The sequence below is a fragment of the Pristis pectinata genome, chromosome 7, assembly GCF_009764475.1.
Source record: "Pristis pectinata isolate sPriPec2 chromosome 7, sPriPec2.1.pri, whole genome shotgun sequence".
Classification (NCBI taxonomy): Eukaryota; Metazoa; Chordata; class Chondrichthyes; order Rhinopristiformes; family Pristidae; genus Pristis; species Pristis pectinata.
This window is the reverse complement of record NC_067411.1, coordinates 80068260-80088683: the sequence shown is the minus strand read 5'-3', so window position 1 is coordinate 80088683 and position 20424 is coordinate 80068260. Positions and strand designations below refer to the sequence as shown.

General features: G+C 40.0%; 1 protein-coding gene across 2 annotated transcripts; it reads right to left on the bottom strand.

Annotated features, from left to right (window-relative positions):
* Positions 1-5046: 5046 nt before the first annotated feature.
* Positions 5047-20125, bottom strand: zfand5a (zinc finger, AN1-type domain 5a). Of its 2 annotated transcripts, none has more exons than XM_052020371.1 (6): positions 19899-20125; positions 13810-13969; positions 12179-12278; positions 9484-9581; positions 8029-8145; positions 5047-6700 (listed from the first exon to the last, which is right to left on the bottom strand). In XM_052020371.1, the coding sequence occupies exons 2-6, from the start codon at positions 13958-13960 to the stop codon at positions 6552-6554; spliced, it is 615 nt and encodes a 204-aa protein (XP_051876331.1). In that variant the 5' UTR covers positions 13961-13969; positions 19899-20125; the 3' UTR covers positions 5047-6551. The 2 variants fall into 2 exon arrangements, with proteins under 2 accessions (XP_051876331.1, XP_051876330.1); XM_052020370.1 differs by having other exon boundaries at positions 5047-6703; positions 19899-20124.
* Between the last annotated feature and the right edge of the window lie 299 nt (positions 20126-20424).

Below are 20424 nucleotides of genomic sequence, written 5' to 3'. Positions count from 1 at the left end.
TAAAGCTTTATTGCCCCCATTTATCCAGTATCCTCCTTACGTTCACCATAAATGTTTCAGATGTACAGCAGTATTGCATTAATGAATTTCACTAGATACAAATTTGGGAAGTGTGTTCCCAACTAACTATACTATTAACAGAAAAGATATCACCTCTCTATCAGCTATAGAGTCACAGAGTAATACAGCACAGAAGCAGACCCTGTGGCCCAACTCAGCTATGCCAACCAATATGCCTATCTAAGTTAGTCCTGTTTGCCTGCATTTGGCCCATATTGCTCTAAACGTTTCCTATTTATGTACCTGTGCAAATGTCTTTTTAATGTTATTGTACCTGCCTCAACCACTTCTTTTAGCAGCTCATTCCATATGCACACCACCCTCTGCATGAAGTTACCCCTCATGTCTCTTTTAAACCTTTCCCTTCTCACCTCAAACCTATGCCCTCTAGTTTTTGATTCCCTTCCCTTGGGGAAAAAGACTGTATTCACCCTATCTATGCCCCTCATGATTTTATACACTGCCACAAGGTCACCACTCAGTCTTGTACACTCCAGGGACTCAGGCCCTCAAGTCCTGGCAACATTCTTGTAAATCTTCTCCGCACTCTTTCCAACTTAATGACATCTTTCCTATAACAGAATAACCAAAACTGTACATCATACTCCAGGTGCAGCCTCAATGTCTTGTACAAATGCAATATAACTTCCCAACACCTATACTCATTGCCTTGACTAATGAAGGCCAGTGTGCAAAACACCTTCACCACCCTGTCAACCTGTGATGCTACTTTCAGGGAATGTACTTGTACTCCTAGGTCCCTCTGTTTTACAACACTCTGCATGGCCCTACTAATCACTGTGAAAGTCCTACCCTGAAATGAATATTTGCCATTCCTTGGCCCACTTACCCAACTGATTAAGATCCCCCTGTAATTTTTGATAACTTTCTTCACTGTCTACAATACCACCCAAGTTTTGTACATCCAGAAATCCCTGGTTATGTATAAAAACATTTAGTTTTAAGTTTTAGAGTCTTTTCTGAACTCATTCAAATGACAGGCGCTTTGTGACAAGCCGAAAATGCAGGTAATCTCAGTCATGACCTGTGGAAAAAGAAAATAAGTCAACATTTCAGATTGAAGACCCTTCCCTAGTTCATGGAGTTGTACAGCACAAATGGATCATTTGGCTCACCATGTCTATGCTGACAGTTTTAGGCATCTACATTAATCCCTTTTGCCTTCATTAGGACTGTATTTTTTCCTTTGACTTGCCTATTTAGTGTCTCTCTCCTAAATGCAGTAATTATGTCTGATTCCACCACCTCCTCCAGCAGCAAGCTCCAGATATCAACCATCCTCTCTGTAAAGAACTTATCCCTCAGCTCCCCTTTAAAATACTTATCTTTCACCTTAAAACTTATGCTTTCATTTTTGATACCTCTACCATTGGGAAAAACAAGATTTTGACCATCTACCCAATGCCTTTCATATTCTTATATACTCATTAGGTCACCACTCTGCCTCCTTCATCCAGGGAAAGCAATCCCTCCCTGCAACTAAAGTCCTCCAATCCAGACATCATCCTGGTGAATCTCCTCCACACAGTCTCGAGCATAATTACATTCCTCCTAGTGTAGCAACCAGAACTACACACAATACTCCAAATGTAACCAATGTTCCGTAAATTTGCGACATAACTCCCCAACTCTGATATTGTATGGCTTGACATATGAAGGCAAGCATGTCATACAACACCTTCACTGCTCTATTGACTCGTTGCCACTTTCAAGGAACTACAGACTTGGAGCCTCAAGTCTCTCTTCATCAACATTCTTTAATACCCTACCATTTCCTGTTCATGCCTCATCCCAGAATGACTTCCCAGAATCCACTTTCTGCCTGTCTGGATTAAATTCCATCTGACAAAAGGGCTCCAAATTGAAATACAACTATGGCTCTTTCCACAGATGCTGCCCTGACCTACCGAAAGTTTCCAGCATTTTGTTTTTTATTTCAGATTTCCAGTTTTGGTACTCCCAATTATAATGCAGTTCAGGTACATTTTAAACAATTTATGTTCATGAATAAGCAATTTTTACAACTCAAGAGGTTGGATAGAATTACTTTCAGGATAATTACCCAAGGACATTTTAGCCCCAAGCGTATTTCATCTAAGATGAAACACCCCATTTGAATGATCATTGAGACTGAAATGCATAACATATAAAAAAGGATGTCCAAGTTGAACTTATGTTCTCCAGTTAGTCTACAATTCTGTCAAATTGTTATTTTCCTCAGGTAACTTAGAGACTAGTTAAAATGAATAATCTCATAGGTAGGGGACTAGTGAAAGGCATCAACAAAAATTAAACTGGTATTGTGGAATGTCACATCTTTAATGTAGAGAGAAAAACATTTCAAGGGAGCTTGCAGAAAGTGAAGCCTGCAGTGAAAGGGGGAAATACTAGGAGTGTTAATCAAAAGTCAAAAGGAAGAGGTTAACTTGGAGGGTTGTGAGGAGAGGGAGATGAAGAGGCAAATGGCTTTGTGAAGACTCATGCAGCAGCTGCTACACAGGTGGTAAACTGAGTGGGAAGGCACAGAAGAACCAGGGAGAGTCTGTAAAAAAAACCTATGAAATCTAATGTACTTTTTTCCCCCTGATGTTTTTCATATTATTGAAGGTTCTATAATCATGGCAGAAGGCATCGCCATTGAGCAGTGTCACAACCTACAACTGCCACACTTTACAACCAAAAATTCCATGATCCTGATCCAGGGAAAGTAAGTTAGCAATGGTTCACATAGGAATAGAACTTGGTAGCTTAATTTCCCCACCATTTGATAAACTGGGAATAAATGGACTAGGAGGCAGATTTACCAAGTTTATCCAGGATTGGAGATAAGGAACTCACCCTTGCAACTCTGGATGCTACATGCAACAATATTTGATGTTTAATTGAAAAAGGTTTTGCTGGAATGCTGTTGGATATTGTATTTTCATGTCAATTATACTCAGCATGACAAAATTTAACATTTAATTGACAAATTTCTAAACCTGGAACATTCCTATTAGGCAGCTATCAGTCAGTTTTCTGACAGTTACTGAAAGGTGAATGTATAATACATAATTGAATTCTTGGTTATCAAAGCAACATACTTAATTATCTAAAAATACCAAGTCAACATTTTTCAGATTCAGGATAGAGTACTTCAATGAAGTCTATGATAACCAATGGTATACTTGATACAAATAATACTAGGTCAAAGAGCAATTTATAGACCAGAAGTTCATATCCAGTTCTATCCAGGGAATTCAGTCTCAGGAGAACATACTGAGGGAGATAAATCAAGGACTGCATTATTTTTGGTTGATTAAAGGCCTATGCTGCTCTTCTGCCAAACTTACCATGTTGTTTGGGAACTATTGGGATCTGTCCAAGATCTAATTTCCTGCCCATCTTCAAATTTGTAGGGGAAAGACAAAAATAACCTTCTGAATTTGGAAATGTAACCCCTGATAGAAACCAGAAGTAACAAAAAAAAAGGGACAAGGCAAAAAGGCACATAGAGGGTAGCATTCACAACATCTCCATATAGATGTATGTCTGAAGTTAACAACAACCTAGTTCAAATTGGCAATTAACTTGAAGTTCTCAATTGCCAGGGATCTTACTCCATATTTTTAGTTTGAAAGAGAACCCACCAGAAGTGTTTAACATCTTAAATACCAAGTTCACATTTTACTTCAAGTTATATAGTGCATATCATTGAGGCACCATTAATAGTGATTGAGATGACAGCATATTTGTGGAACATTGGCACTTCTCAACTTGTAGTTTGAGCCTCCCATACAAACGAGTACAGAAATCTCAAACTCATTCCTCAAATCTTTCCTTATTGTACTCCAACATTTAAAGAACATCTTCCAGTAGTTACAATCACAGTCTGTGCCAACAGACTATGCACAGGCTCTTGAAACTGCTGTGAGGGGGACAAAGATTTATTGCAGTTAACTATTCAGAAATGCAAGTATCAAGCTAAATGAGCATTTAGATTGCGGGTAGGGAGCAACAAAAATGGCTGGCTTGTCTGGAGTTTCCTGACAGTTTATTAGCATTTGGCAGGGAGGAAGTTGCAAGGGAAAGCTGCACTAGTTTACCAGTAGGATAGGAATTTGAAACTAGCCACCAAGGTCATTAAATTTAATATTCAGTAGATGACAAAATTAGAGAACTGCTACCAAAAACTTGACATTTTCCTGTAGTCATTTCCCCAATTGAAATGCAATTGTTCAATGAAGCCAAGCATAACTCAAAACTACATTAGTGCCTAATCTTCCCACAAATGGCTACAATTATGGAATATTTCTATTATAATGCACCATTTGGTATACTTCCTGATTTTTTAACCACTTTAGGAGCACAAGTTGCCCACATTTACACTGGATATTCATTCTGAATAAACATTCTGCACATTTTAGTTTTCTAGAATTTCTAAATTTGATTTTTTGATTTTAATGGTTTGAAAATTCACCAGACATGCCCTTTTGACAGCTGTAGGATGGGCATACAATTTGCAAGTCTCACTGATGAAGGAAACACTTGAGAATAAGCTTCCAATAATCCAAATGGAAATATTATGGAATACAGATATACAGCAAGTATTAAGCCATTTAAAAGAAACCAAGTTCTAAAAAAACTGATTATATTAAAATTGCAGGATTAAGCCTTGGATTACACCAAGTATTGCATGTTAGAGATACTCAAGAGGCAAGATTTTAAGGATACCACTAGAAGTGGTAGATTACACATCAGGAAAGACCAGGGGATGACTTGTAACCAACATATGTACACTTTAAATACAAAGTCTGGGTGATGTTTGCTCAAGGATAAATGTAAAAGTTCAGATGGCCTTCATCATATCCAGGAATGTGCTCCAGCTAGTTTTCTATGTTCCACAAAACTCAATCCATGATCACAAGGTCCAACTGTATACCTCATTACAGCTGCATATTCAGAAGTTGCAGTCAAAAAACCAAGTGCCAATAAACCTATTCTTTATTTACATCCTTTTGCATAAATGCCAACTAGCATGATTATATGCATTACATAAATATAATTCTGTACAAATTACATACCCAAGATTAAAAAAGCATAAATACTGTAGTTTGTCAAAAAACAAGCTCCTGTGTACTGTGGTTAAATGTGCAGAGTTATTGCAAGTTTGGACAGTAATCAAGATCACAGCTTAGATAAAATTGTCAAGATTCTGATCACACTACACATCTTAGTACTGGATTAAAAAATACAAATACTTTATACATCACATCTTCCAATAAAATTTAAAAAATACATCAGCTTCAGGCAAGTATATTGCAATTTCTACTGTTCAACATGTACACACTGCCAAGATGTGCAGTCCATGCAATAAGCCAATGCTACATTCTCACTGTGATACAATATACAGCCCAGTTATAATGCATTGTGGTAATGTGTAGGTGGAATTGATGAATGATGCACTTGTGGTACCAGCAGACAGTGCTTGGCTTCTGAGCCAACACATCTGCTTGAATACCAAAAGGAAAGGTAGTTTGGAAAACCAAATTGGGTGCCACATGCAATAGTATGGTCATGCAGGCACTTCAATGCCAGGTTATTTGATGCCAGCACTTTATTGCACATCTGGCATCCATGTGGTGGAAGGATTCAATCACCAACATGCAGTATAACTGGGACATTAGTTGCCTGTACACAGCTTGAAAATGACTTGCTTATAACAGGCACAAGTCATGTGCAACTTCTGTAAACAAAGCCTGCATCATCATTGAACTACAGAGCTAATGCACAAGCTTTCATAAATGAAGCTAGGGCCCAAAACTGCTTTTGAAATACAAAGACTGGCTTCTACACCATTCTGGACTTAAGATTGCTGTAAATGAAAAACTTTCCAAACACATGACAGGTTGATTTTAGAGGCAAGGAAAAATTACTTTGTAATATTTGACTAACTACATAAGCCTTCCCCATTTGCTCAAATTTTCCCTGAATATCCCCAACAAGAGTCAAAATTAACCTATAAAACTGGGTCCAAGTATACTCCTAGAATCCTTGGGGAAAAATGTCACTTAACCTTAAAAGTATTCAGTATTCTACTATTTCTTTACATCCTCTTAACTTGAGAGCATCAGAAAGCCAAGACAAAAATCTGCTTAGGCACTAGAAACACAGGTTGACAGGTTTTTGGTTGGTCACTTTACTGAATTAAGCACTACAGCAGGTCATCAAGTTCACTTGGCACATAAACCACTGTTAGGAATTTCCATTTTACAGGCCAATGGTTTCCCTTGATTAATGTAGTGCTGTGTGCTAATTGCATCTGATAACGTCCAGCCACTTATAATTAGGAGAAACTATGGTTAAAGCACAAACTTGAAGAACAGACAAGGATTCAGCCCATGCATCTGCTCTATGAAGGATCCCAAAACAAAAGACAAGGAATAAATGCAGTCTTTGATAGCAGATTACTGGCTTCTTCATTTGGCCATTTAAATCCTCTGAATTTTCTCAGCTACAATAATAGGATTCTCTTTCCTGATCTTCATTGCTGCTTCTGCTTTGTAGTCATAAGGACAATTGTGTTTATCTGAGTACCGGTGAAGTCCACAAAACAAGTTCCCACATCGACAGTCAAAACCTGCTGTAGAAAAGAAAGATTGATTTTGGTAAAGTCAATTTGCATCTCTAGCACTGCAACAAGCATTAAAACTTGATTAGTGCAGTGCACTTAATGAAAGTATCTCAATATTCAAGAGCCTGAAGTGGTTTACAGTTTAGCACTCTGAAAAGTGAACTTTTAAAGGCAGTGATCACCATTGCCTTTTCATAAAAATACCAAATGGTAAAGTTGCTTCATAGGTAGGAAGACTGAGGTTGCCCCCTTTAAAAGGATTTAAATAGCAAGAGGCAAAAACACCAGCTTAATTTGACTTTGATATCTGTTACACATTTGGGAATTGAGCCAATTCAATTTTTTTTAAACCCTGGATTCACTTCATCAGGTTTTAAAAGAACAAATGGGAAATCATGTTATAACCCAGGAAAAACAGTTCAAATCTGATTAGAAAACTAAAGGATTGATCAGGATAGAAAAAAGCTATGATAGTAGACAACTCTAAATGATCTGCCTTTAGAGCTCATGTTGGCAAGGATGGAAAGAGCAGCAAGAGTACAATGCACTGCAAATGAAAGGAATTACAGCTCTTGTTCTCCAAGATATTTGTGGGAGAAGATCTGATAGTTGAAGAGAAAGGCATGGAGTTAATGTTTTGGGCAAGATTTCTGTCACCTTATTGTGCTGAATGCACCAAATTCAATTACCTCAATTTTAGAGAATTAAGGATGTGCATAAAGTAGCAAGGAAGTATGGAAGAATGTGCATCAAAAGCAATTCAAATGGACAAGCATGTTAGAGGTAAGATTGGTAACAGTCCAGTGGGAACCAGTTGAATGTGTGAAGTTTATTGTAAAGATCAGGAAAGCAATCTAAAAGAATTTGATTGAGGTCAAGATAGTGGAAATACTGCAGACAGCAGAAACCTGGCTGAAAGATTAAGGCTGATGCAAGACAAAGAAAGATGGGTTGTTAGATTTTAAACTTGTAATTGGAACTTAACATGGATGAGTCACTCCTCAAACTACAAGGACATTCCTTCCCAACAAAAATTCCCTTTCCTTCCTGTGTCCAAATAAAGAGATATTCAAAGACAACCCATGTTTGGTTATACTTCAGGTTTACACAGTGGTAAGTTTTTTCACTTTAGTTCTATCTACAGAATGGAAAGCAAGCTAACCAAAAGGAATACTATTTTAGAAAATTGGAAATACAAAACATCTTTGCAGGTTCTTTTGAGACCCATTTTGAAAATCAACAGTTTGATTTTAATAGTCAACTATGTCAGGTCAGTAGAAGCACCAAATTTACTATTTGGCAAGATATGCATTGTTTACACTAACAAGGCTCACCTGTAAGACCAACTTTTTTCCTGCACTGGAAACATCTGTTTTTCTTTGGTCGAGGAACATCTACAGGCTTTTCCTCTCCACCTGACATAGTACCAGGTACAGATGCTTCAGCTACAACTGTACAAATAAGTAGATGCATTAAGTTGCAAAATTCTGTACTAAATCATGTACATTTCAAATAGTTGCAATCTATACTGTTATCTGATTTAACAACTGATTTGCAGTTTCATAGAAGATTAGCGAGAACTCTTGGGTGTACCATAAACACTTATGATATTCACTGCAGCATATTACTTTGAAATATTTCCCATATAGTTCAAATTAGATGTCATTGCTCCTAGAAGCTTAAAGTTCAAAATGTATACAGCAAAATTGCATTTATATAACAAAGTGCCACTTAGTACAAAAGGGATTTATTCTTTGAGACCTGGGTATCACTGGCAAGGTCAGATTTATTGCCTACCCCCAACTTGTCATGATGGTGGCAGTGAACTGACCTTGAACTGCTGCAGTAGTTCTGGAGAAGCTACACCTATAATACTGTTGGAGATAGTTCCAGGATTTAGGCCCAATGACAAAATATAAACTTCCAGGTCAGGATGTGTATGAGTTGAGGGAAACATACAGCTAGTGCTCCATGGATCAGAGGTCCTAGCCCTTCACAAATGAACATGGGTTTGGGAGCAGTTGTCAGTAGACTAGGCAAGTAATTGCATGTTATTTTGCAGATGGTACCTATTGCACCCACTGTCCAATGACAGTAGAAAGTGTTTAGGATGTTGAATGGGGTATCAAATGCATTGCTGTTACTGGTGTTAAGCTTTTAGAGTTGTTGGAGCTTCATTAATTTAATTAGAGAATATTCCACCACACTTGAGTTGTGCTTTACAGATGGTAAAGAATACAATGCTGACCAACTCCCATATTGGCACAGTATTTGTGACTGGTTGAATTGAGTTTCCCACCCCACCTCAGTGACCCTCAGGATTTTAATGCCCACATGGATGTGGAAGGAAGGTCATAAAAAAAGTACTTGGTTGGGTCTAATACATAACACCAAGGAACTCACTGCCATTCTGAGCCACTGAACAAAATTAGCTTGCTTCATAAATGAGTAGGACTAACAGGTGCCCACATTAGCAGACTGGACCCATCTGGATGTTGGAATCTTAACTATTGACAAATTAGATCTATTTAGAATGCTTAGATTTTGCAGATAATCTACAACAAGGGAAAGCAAGTCCCTCAATTCTCCAAGGGCTATGTCCCTTTGCAGATCCCAGATTCAATGGGCAAGAGAGCAATGGAAAACCTGGTTGTACACTGCTGTCAACCAAAATATAAATTACCTCACTAGAATCAAATTAGTGTTCACAAATTGGTATTGAATGTGTTCAGGCCAAGTTATAGCAAAACAAGTTTTCAGCATTGTATGCAATACAACAACTTGCTTACCTGGTTCTGTTACCTCAATTTCTGTTTCTTTCTCCTCTCGGGAAATACTCATTTCAGTCATCTGTTGTGTCACAGGCAAGGCTGAACCAGACACATTTCTGTCAAGAACAGAAAGCCTCATCAGGACACTGAAGTCACTGGTAAAATTTGAAGAGCTGGAGTTGGACACATTTAGGATCATCTGAGGTGCTGAGAGCATCATAGATAGTTTTATGAGGTGGTCACACTTAAAGGTACAGGCAGAAATTAGTTGGGTGACCACCAGAAAAGGGAATAGGTAGAGTGCAGAATTCCCCTGTGGCCATTCCCCTCAAAAACAAGCATACTGCTTGGGGGGGAGGTGGATGATGTTCAGAAGGCAACAGTAGCATCAGAACTGGCTGAGGCTCAGCAGCAGGGAGAGAAAAGGGGGAAGAAAAAGATTCTGTGGCTGCAAAAGGGACTCTAGAATGGTGTTGCCTCCTGGTGCCAGGGTCAAAGATGTCCAAGTGGTTGCAGAACATTCTCAAGGGGAAGGGTGAGCAGCCAGAAGACATTGTGCACATTGGCACAAATGACTGGGTAGAGAAAGGTCCTGCAGAGCAACTATAGGGAGCCAAGGAAGAAGATAAAAACAGGACTTCCAGTGCCACATGCTATGAGGATAATAGGAGGATATGGCAAATGAATGCATGGCTGAAAAATTGGTGGAGCAAGGATTCAGATTTTTGGACCATTGGGATGGGTTACAGTGTGCCAAAAGCCACAGGGTGGCTTTGGCACACTGGCCTTCATAAGTCAGAGCATTGTCTGAAAGTTAAGAGATCATGGTGTGATTGTACAGGATGCTGGTGAGGCTGTACTTGGAGTAGTGTGTTCAAGTTTGGTTACCCTGATATAGGAATGTTAAATTGGAAAGTGCAGAAAAAATTTAAGGATATTGCCAGGACTTGAGGGACTGAGTTAGAGGGAGAGGTTGGACAGGCTGGGACTTATTCCTTCGAGAGTAGGAGACGGGGTGATCTTAGAGGTGTACAAAATCATGAGGGGCATAGATAGGGTGAACACACTCAATCTCTTTCCCAGGGTTGGGGGAATCAAGAACTAGACGGTATAGATTTAAGGAGAGGGAAGAGATTTAATAGGAACTTGAGGGGCAACTTTAAAGTACACAAAGGGTGGCATCTATGTGGAATGAGCTGCCACAAGTGGTTGAGGGAGGTACAACTTTTAAAAGACAGTTGGACAGGTACATGGATTGGAAAGGTTTAGGCAGTTATAGGCTAAATGCTGGCAAATGTGACAAGCTTGGATGGGGAATCTTGGTCAGCATGGACCAGTTGGGTTGAAGGGCCTGTTTTCATACTGCATAACTATGAAGCCTCAGCTTTATATGAACAGCAAGCAGAAGGGTTTCAGCAATGTCATTAAATACTTATACAATGGTTGGTAAAAAGATTTAAATTAATGGCAATGAAGCCAACTCTTTTTGGAAGCAACTCAGCTTTGACACTGGTTTTAAGCAAACAAATTTTGTTGCAAGCTGTTGGTGTTTACTTCATGAACACTGCCACAGCCTTGGGCAGTTGGTTAAAAAAACAGCACTAATTTCTTTCAAACTGAATTTGTGCTTATTTTCACAACCAGTTGCTGCAGTTTGTTTTGCCAGCTGAATTGAACCTTCACTAGACAAGGCAGCTGCCATTTTACAATCAATTTCATTCATTTGATTAATCCCACCAAATAAACTCAGTTCCATTGCTTTCATTTTAGTTAACCCAAGTTGCATATTGGGCTGGATCACGCTGACCTTCAATCAGTAGCTCAAAGAACCAGTGAGTAATTGCAACATTGGTCAGCACATTCAACATTTGAAACTCTGCATTGCAACAGAGGCAGAGCACAAACATACTGAGTGGAGAGATGGGTGTGCCTCATCCCTCAAGTTTATAGTTAAATAGGTGTAATGAGTAAAGCTACCCCATTTTAATGGAGTCACCAACCTTTATGGAAGATGGAAGTGTTTAATCTTAGTGCTAGAAAACTTAAATGTCTGAAATGTGTTTTTTAAAAAAAGATTTTGACTTTAAAAGACATTGACAGCCACACAAAGTCCAAAAGGTAATTAGGCAGGATCTCTGGATCTGCCACCTGATAGTTAAGCTTATGCAGAGTGGGGCCCATGTGGCTGCCAAAAGGTAGATGGAGCACAATAGGTCCAAATCTAGTTCAAATGCAATTATTACTAATTTAGTCACAATGACCCAAATTAGAATAGATAAGTTATATGATAGCTTACTGCTCTATAATTTTTATTTAACAAAAAAACAATTCACTTGGATCCACCAGGATCCTTCACAGAATAAACCATTTAGCCAGTTTCTAGTAAACTAGGCTAGCATTAATCAGATTTCAAAAATGTGAAAAATAATTTGATTCAAAATTACAAATGGATACTTTAGGTTGCACACAAGTCATTTAAAACTCAATGCATAAAAACAATAGCACCAAGACAGTAATCACTAGTGACTCTGCAATACTGAGTTGTTTTTCCATTCAGCAAGGTGGGAAAGTCAAATTGTCATTAAGAGTCATGGTTATGAAGTCAGATCACTAAAGTAGTGCAATTATCCCAAGAGGCACTCAATTTCAGGTTCATTTCATTTTAATTTATAACCACCAATTAGGCCATGATTTATACTCATATAGCAATTACCTTGATTTGATAGTAGTATTGAGGGAGGCACCTTCTGATTTAAAGCTTTCTGTTCTCTGCACCTGAGTAAAGTCTGAGTTGTTGGAAGTACTTGATGCACCTTTAAAAATTGAGAATGAAGATTAGTGACCTGCATTTACTTAGAGCCAAAATGATATCATCTGAAAATAGGAACCCTCCTCCCCTCCAACCATTCTAAACACCAAGTCACAAGATTTACTTAGCTGAGCTAAACAGGTTCAGTAGTTGAAGGCTTGATGTCATTCAGGATACAACTCTACCATTCTAATAATATTGCAAAAAATAGACAAGAAAATCTTAATACCACTTCTTCCCAGCCTCCAATACATTTGACTGCCATTTTCTATTCAGCACTATTGACATGTCACCCTTCTGTCCTCAAAGGAATCTTCTGTTACAAGTGAACAGGACCCTTAAATGGAGGGTGTTCAAATTCCTGCATTTCAGATAATAACCACAATGGGCTTTATTGCCTTCATTTACCACCAACTGAACTCCACACTTCTTGGCATCACTAAGTCTTTCCCTCCCAGTATGCCAAGGAACTGATTTTTCTTTACAATAGTGGTTCATAATCAATTTCCTCCAAGCACTATTACCTGCCCTTTTACCTCTTCCCACTGATCTGCAGTGTTTGAGGCCTTATGATTTACATGCATTTTTAATTTAGTATGAACCCCTTACATTATGCAAATGAGAACTGCTTGAACACCTCCATTCACTTTGCTGTAATCACAGTTCAAAACACCCACCCCACTTGGTTCCATCTCTTCCACTGTTCTAGTGACACTTAATGCAAGGATCAGTATCTTAAGTCACATTACAGACCTTTGCTCAACCACCTCCCAGCTTGCTTAATTTTCTAGTCAATTTAAACCAATATTTCAGAAATCAACTCACTAGCAAAGTACTAAAAAAGCAGCTTACTTTACAAGTTATGCTCCATTTTGCCTAACCAAAAGCAAACATCCATATAATCACTAATTTCAGTTAAGTGAAACCACAAGTGGGATTTAGATTCACCACACTGGAAACAATTGAAGCATTAGTTTCAATTTAGGACCACTTCCACACTCATGGTAGCCAACATCTGGTGGGCTTAGAAAAGCACTTCCAGGGAAATTTGCTTCTGTTAGGCCAATATTGCCTAACAATTAAGACTCTGCAACCCCCCCCCCCCCCACCCCAAAATTAAGCTACAAGAAAGATAAAGAATTTCAACCTTTGTGATGGGGTGCAGGGTAAACTTAATTCACATAAGGGACTCTCACTTAAGGATACCCAACAGTCAATTTCTCTGCACAAACCAAATTAGGAATCAAACTGACAAAGTTAATAAATAGCCCTTGTCATTATGAAGTGTTTTTGTAAAACAAAAAGGATTGCCTAGGCTCTCACTGGATGCTCCAGATGTATTTGGTGCTTCATGGGATGAAAGAATACAAGAACTAAAGGGCATCTCTTTATAACAATCTTTCTTCTCCAACTTGTCCAATATTTGGAACATCAGACTTCAAGCTAATGCAAAAAAAACAATTAGCTCAAGAAAATTATTCTAGAAGGTAGAACAGTGCTTGGAGTGGGAAAAACAGAATCAGATACCATCTTACCTATAGGACTCATTCGACCACCATTTTGTTGTCTTTGTATGTGTTCCTTATAGCATACTGAACACATTCCATTTGTTCTAGGATTCCCATAAAAGCCACATCCAGTAGTGCACAACATAGGCACTTGAGTTTGATTAGTTTCTTGAGCCATACTTGTATACTGTGAACAAAACAGATTATTAATTATGGTCTAGATCATGTTTAATAACTAGTTCTCAATTATTTCTGATTTTATATTGGAGCAGGATATATAGTGATTGGTGCAAAATACTGGAATGTCAAAGTTCAAAGAACCTTGTCACCTGCTTTGTTTTGCAGCAATAGAACACTAGACTATCCATCTTCAGTTAAGATCATGGCTGATTTTCTGCCTTAACACTATTATCCTGTACTGCCCCAGTCACAGAAATCCAGCAATTTTGAATGAACTTAGTGACTGAGCCTCTGCAGGCTTCCCTGTGTGGAGAATTCCAAAGACTCCCCATTGTATGCATGAAGAAATCTCCTTGGCAGCACAAATACCCACAAGGTACAGGCTACAGGAGACAATATTACTAGCTCAGTACAGTTTGGAAGTAACTGAACCACATGAACTATGAATCCATTCAGTCATATTAAATCTATACATTTAAAAAGCCTGACCTGGCTTACAGCCATTTCTGATCTGTCCATCTAGATGTCTTGCATATAGATCTCATGTCAAGGCACCATTTCACTAATCATGTTTTGTTGATTGAAAGGCATATTGAGGAATAGGAATAAAAGGTACAATATTTGAAATCAAACCAAGTGTGTAAAAGTAAAGCCATCAAGATGAGACAGATATAGCTACCCCAAAGTTACCAAGTTACTCAAAATAAAAGTCTTCTCATTCAAAAAAACCCAAAGTTAAATGGAAGTTGCATTTTGCAGATTTGCCTGCCAAGTTATCTTGAAGATTTTCTCAGAAACCACCCCCTCCCCCATACAATTCAACACTTATCTTGATTAGCCAAAAATCAGTTGAACACAGTTTCCCATTTTGAAAGTGCACCAGGAAGCAGTTTCACTTATTTACTTCAGCCTCTCGAAGTACCCAATTGCAAAATAAGTGTTATGAAGCACAACTGGAAAGAATGAGAATTCTTCCTGCTTCTCAAGAATTCGAGTCAAATATTTAGAATCTGCACACCACTCTTAAATAGGAGAATGAAAACTAATCTTGATTTTCACCTAACAGCCATTTATGCTCATTTAGAGTCTATGCATATAAAATTCCTCAGTTTCAATTCCCTATCAGATGCAAGATCAATCACTGATTAACTTCTCTCCTCAGATGTCGCCTGGTCTGAGGAACAGTGCCAGCATGCATCTTCATTTTCTTCAAAATGGCATAGTATGACCCCTTAACCCATACCTCACTTTTTTCATCATCTCAATCTCCCAAGTCTACCACCTGGATATTTCTCCAAGAACAATGTCTCAGTTGCTTTGCATCACAGTGTGGGCTGGGGGCAGATGCAGAGTTGCTTGATGACATGTGCAGAGCAGAAAAATCCAGTCATGCTGAAGTGATAACTGGCAGTAAGCAGACTAAAATAGAAAACACCTTCTGGTTATAACACAAGCCAGACTATTGCTGCTATTTAGGCCAAAACCTTTGTAGTACTGGTTTGTACAGTGGTGTTGGGACCAAAATATTAAAATGGGATGGAATGGTATGCATTTAATGTGCTTGAGCAAATATTTAAATTGACAAGATGGTTTATAAATATCCAAAACTTCTCCATTTCATAGGAAGAGAAATTACAAAATTGCTGCTCAACAGTAATCTGAACAGATGAATCAAAACAATTTAAGTATAGTTAAAACATTTCAAAGTGGCCAAATGATTCAGTCTGAAAGTTGTGCTCCACTGCTAGTTGCAGATCAATGGACATGCAACTATTGCAATAATCTTGGAATGTACAACCACCAACTTTCAAATTCTGATTCCAGATGTGCAAATCTACTAGCTACAATCCCATGTATCAAAAGTGCCAGAACAAGTAGATTGTAAAATTGTGCTAGTTCAAACAAGATCACGACATTTTTCAGCAGCAAGTTTTAGTCTAATTCTACTCACTTCAGAGGTCATTACTTCAGCTTCAAGGGCCAGTGAGCAAAAGATTTGCTGAAGGATGTAAAGTTACTTGAAAAATAGTAAATCATGGCTTCAAGACAACTCTACAAGCACAAGCCCCAAGTGATAGTATGAAATTATGGCAAGTATTGTTTAAAGCAAACCTCTTGCATTGAAAATTCCAAGATCTAGGCATACAACAAAATCATTTGAATGATCTTAAAATAAGTCTGAAAGTAGAAACTGGTTTATTCCATTCACTTTCCTCAGGAAAAGTCAGGATTTCATGCACTGCAGCACTACTCAGACAACTGCACATTTGCATCTGCTGTAACAGTAGAGAGCAATGACAGTACTACTTTCCCCTCACATAGTAGTCACTCAAGTGCACAATACCAGATGACTTATCTGCTGAAACACTAGTCTGTACTAAAAGCAGTCATGAAAAATGTAAGCAAAACAAATGTTTTGCAATCCACTGCTTTAGTGGATGGGACACTTTAGTGGCAACTGTTGCCAGGTCAATACCCAATATGTAGAGGCAAAAACAAAATGTAAAGGGTCAATATTTGAAAGCTTACAATGTTTAGTAAATGCATACAAGCAAACATCACATACTTGCAGTTAGTGCATTAAGACAAAGGCACTGAAAATACTTTCAAAGTATTTATTGCTGCAGACTAAACAATGTCATTAATGCATATTTATTGAAGGACAAATATGGACCAGGATAGTTTCCTTATTATTTGGATGACTACACTGGGATTTTTTTTATTGAACATCCTACCTAGAGTAGATTGGGCCTCAATTTAACAGGCAGGATCATTGTAACTGCCAACATTTCCCCTTTCATCTCAAAGGTAGTCAGCCAGTAGACTGCCAACTGCTTACCAAGCTGGTGACCCCCAGGCTAACTTTTAGTCTCTACCATACTGCTGGTGGCAAGGAACCTCCCAGCCTTCATTGTGGGGCAGAAAGATAAGGGATTGTCAGAAAGTAGGGGTAGGGGGAAGGGGACAGCAGACAGCAATGGAGGTGTCTGGCTGACTGAGCCTGGGAGCCAGTGGGTTCTCGGGTTCAGTCTAGGATTTTTGGCAAGTGGTGGTGTGAAGAGGAAACAGGAGCAGCTGCACATTCAGGCATCCTTTTCTACCTTGTAAATAAGGTAGAAAATGTGTTTTCCTGAATTGCTCACTTATTTAACCAGAAAGGGGCCATAAAGGTAAGTCTTGTGTAGGGCCTTGCTGATACCACACCTGGAGTATTTTATAGTTTTGGTTACCTTACCCCAGAATGTACTTACCATAGAGGGAGTGCACTAAAGAGCTATTAGACTGGTTCTAAGGATTACAGGATTGGGGGGGGGGGGGGGGGGGGGGGGGGGGGGGGGGGGGGGGGGGGGGGGGGGGGGGGGGGGGGGGGGGGGTGGGAGAAAGAGGGTGGTGGGGGAAGAGGGAGTAGACTGGGGCTGTATCCTAATAGTTTAAAAAAAATGAGGGGCAATCTATTTAAGACCAACTTCTTATAGGGCTTGACAGGTTAAATGCAGGAGGATGTGGGGGACCAAGTTGGCAGATTCAGAAACAATTAGTATATGATTGGGAAAGTGCAGAACAAAATCAACTTTAATGCAGAATCAAAGGAGCTGCAATTGCCAAGTTTGTTGAAACAGCTGTACTCAGACCCCAAAATAGGGTCTGGCTGATCATATAACTTTGCACTTCAGGCTTTAGTAATGGTTTAATATACCATACATTCAGATTTGTAATGCAAGTTAAACATTCTGCCATTTTTAGAAAGATGGACAATGAAGTTTAAGTGTTCATTTACTAAATGAAATGTAGGGGGTCACTATTGCCTAAAAGCTTCAAAGTATTCTAGGGGTTGGGTTGTATTGTGTTTTTTAATGATGCCATCAGCACATGCAAGTACTGGATATACAAGAGCAGCATGTTAGATTTTGCCAGAGGGGAGTACACTGATATCTGTTGGAAGTTTGGCAGAATCAAGGAGACCTCTTCTAGAAATGTGCATTAGACCCATTGTATAAAAAGCTAGAGAGTAAGATATCATGCTTAACCAACTGTAATGACTTGACAGCACTCCACTACCACACAAGGTTTGTGGAAATTGAGTACTCAAGGCTGTGTAGTATTAGAGTGTCAACTGAACCACATAGTTAACTTGTAACATGGTTAGATTTTAAAGCATCTAGGTAATGCAGACAGATTAAACTCCGTAGAAGATCTGAGAAACAGGGCAATTTAAAAAGTAACTGGGTAGAATTAGGGGCAAGGAAAATTCTTTTAGTGAAAAGAATGAATTTAATTGCTTCCATAGATCTACAAGGGGAAAGAATTGCAGGGTTAATATGGAAGGACTTACTGAAATACACCAGCAAGAGTCCATGCAGGATGGATGGAATAACCAGCCCCTCCATTCAATAGCCATTAAAAAAATTAGTTTATAATCCACCTGCCATTCCACAAAGTAGTTAAGAATAGCACTTCACATTTCCTCCTGCATAACATTCATAAAGGAAAATTAAAATAAATCACTTAGTAACATAGCTCTCACCATGCAAAGAGCAAGTAACGTAGCTTTATATGGATTGCTACTGACAGCAACATTGTCAAGTACATCATGTTGTCTCAACCATGTTATTCTGCCCATCAAGGCAGTAATGAAAATGCATTCAGTAACTCAAACTTAAAAGGTCATAAGCCCAGTGAGGGGGCTACAATATGGTAGATAGAGTAACACGTGGAGAAAAAAATTCTCACAACTGAAAAAATATTACAAAATGTAATAATACAAGAAATGTGAAGTTAAAATAGAGGGTGTAGCAAAAATCTCCAGGAATGAAGAGGTTAGACTCCACAGAATAGAAGGGTAACCACATTGAAACATGCAAAGTTTATTATAGGTTCAAGTAGATGCAGAAATATCACTTCAATTGGCTGTAGAGCCTAGAAGAGCATGAAAATACTCTAATCTCAAGGCAAGGGTTAGGCCATTTACAGAGAAGTTTCTTTTCTCAGAAGGTAGAAAGTCTCGAATTCTCTACCCTAGTGGGCTGTGAAAGCTCACAGAATAGAGCAAGGACAACAGGAAAATGGAGGTAGAAGAGTCACGATCATTTAAATGGCAGAGTAAGCTGGAGGAAGTGAATGGCCGATTACGTTATTTTATGAACTTTGACAAAGCAGCCACCAACATCACGTCATCACATCAAGCTTAAAATACCCCTCCCTGATCTTCTGGACGGGAGCGGAGTCACTTCAAAATAACACTTCTCAGAACCAAATTATTTCCGGTATCAGACTGCAAGCAGCCTCCTTGCCCAACACGTCACATGACGGCATTACTTAAAATAGAAGCGAGTGGAAAACACCCCACATCAGCCAGTACAGCAAATCACCGGCAGCCTCCGGCCCCCCTCACACAAACACGTCAGGCTCACGATTTAAAACCCCCACCCAGAGGGAAGTCGCCAAATTACAGCCGAGTCTCACTCCACACGGAGCACCCCGATCACATCTGCTGAAGAATAAAAAAAAGACGACCTACAAATGTTTTCCACCCTTCATCAAGGGGGAGCGGGGAGGAAGGAGGAAGGGGGGAATGGAGAGATAGAAGGAAAGGAGAAGAGAGGGGGGAGAGGAGGAGAGATAGAAGGGAGAGAGAGAGAAAGATGGAAGGGAGGAGAGAAGAGGAAGAGAGGGGGAAGGGAGAAGAGAGATAGAAGGGGGAAATAGAGAGGGGGGAAATAGAGAGGGAGGAAATAGAGAGGGAGGAAATAGAGAGGGAGGAAATAGAGAGGGAGGAAAAAAAAGACAGGAGGAAGAAGCGTCGCCGGTCACTGTGCCCGACAGAGACCCCCCCCCCCTCACTTCTCGACCCCCACACTCCCACCCCCCAGCTTCCAGCGGGGCAGACGGACAGAGTAGGCCCAGCCCGGCCCGGCCGCCGCGCTTTGTTCACTCACCTCGCCCGACCTCTCCCTCAACCCGTCCGGTCAGTCGCCCGTATCCCGAGCCGCTTCTACCTCCTCGTTCTCCGCCCGGCCTCCTCGCTTCTACCCCCCCCCACCCTCGTTCTCCGACCGGTCTCCTCACGCTGACTGCTGCCCCCTCGCTCTCCGCCCGGCCTCCTGGCTTCAGCGCCCTGATTATCCGACCTCCTCACTCACTCGGCTCCGACTCACTCTGGCGGAAGTGCTCGCCGCTTTCTTTTTTTAACGGTGCCGGTGACGTCACACAGAGCAGCGAGACGCTCCGATTGGCCGCTGAACGCGAGGGTCGCCGCGTTCTCTCCCCTCCGGACCGCCCCCTCCCCCTCCTCTTCTCCTCTCGCAATACCCCCTCTCCTTCCCCCCTTCCCTTCCTTCCCTCCCCTTCCCCACTCTCCCGCTTTCGTCCTCTCTCCCCTCCCTCCCCTCTCTCCCTCCTCTTCCCCCTCCCTCCCCTTCCCCCTCCCCTTCCCCCTCCCTCCCCTTCCCCTCCTCTTCCCCT

What these genes read in the sequence shown, in the direction of transcription:
- zfand5a (XM_052020370.1), bottom strand. Translation starts at nt 13,960, where the DNA reads ATGGCTCAAGAAACTAATCAAACTCAAGTGCCTATGTTGTGCACTACT. An exon ending in AATTGAGGTAACAGAACCAG is followed by an intron (nt 8,146 to 9,483) that starts GTAAGCAAGTTG and finishes TTATTTGTACAG; the next exon opens with TTGTAGCTGAAGCATCTGTA. An exon ending in GAAAAAAGTTGGTCTTACAG is followed by an intron (nt 6,704 to 8,028) that starts GTGAGCCTTGTT and finishes TCTTTTCTACAG; the next exon opens with CAGGTTTTGACTGTCGATGT.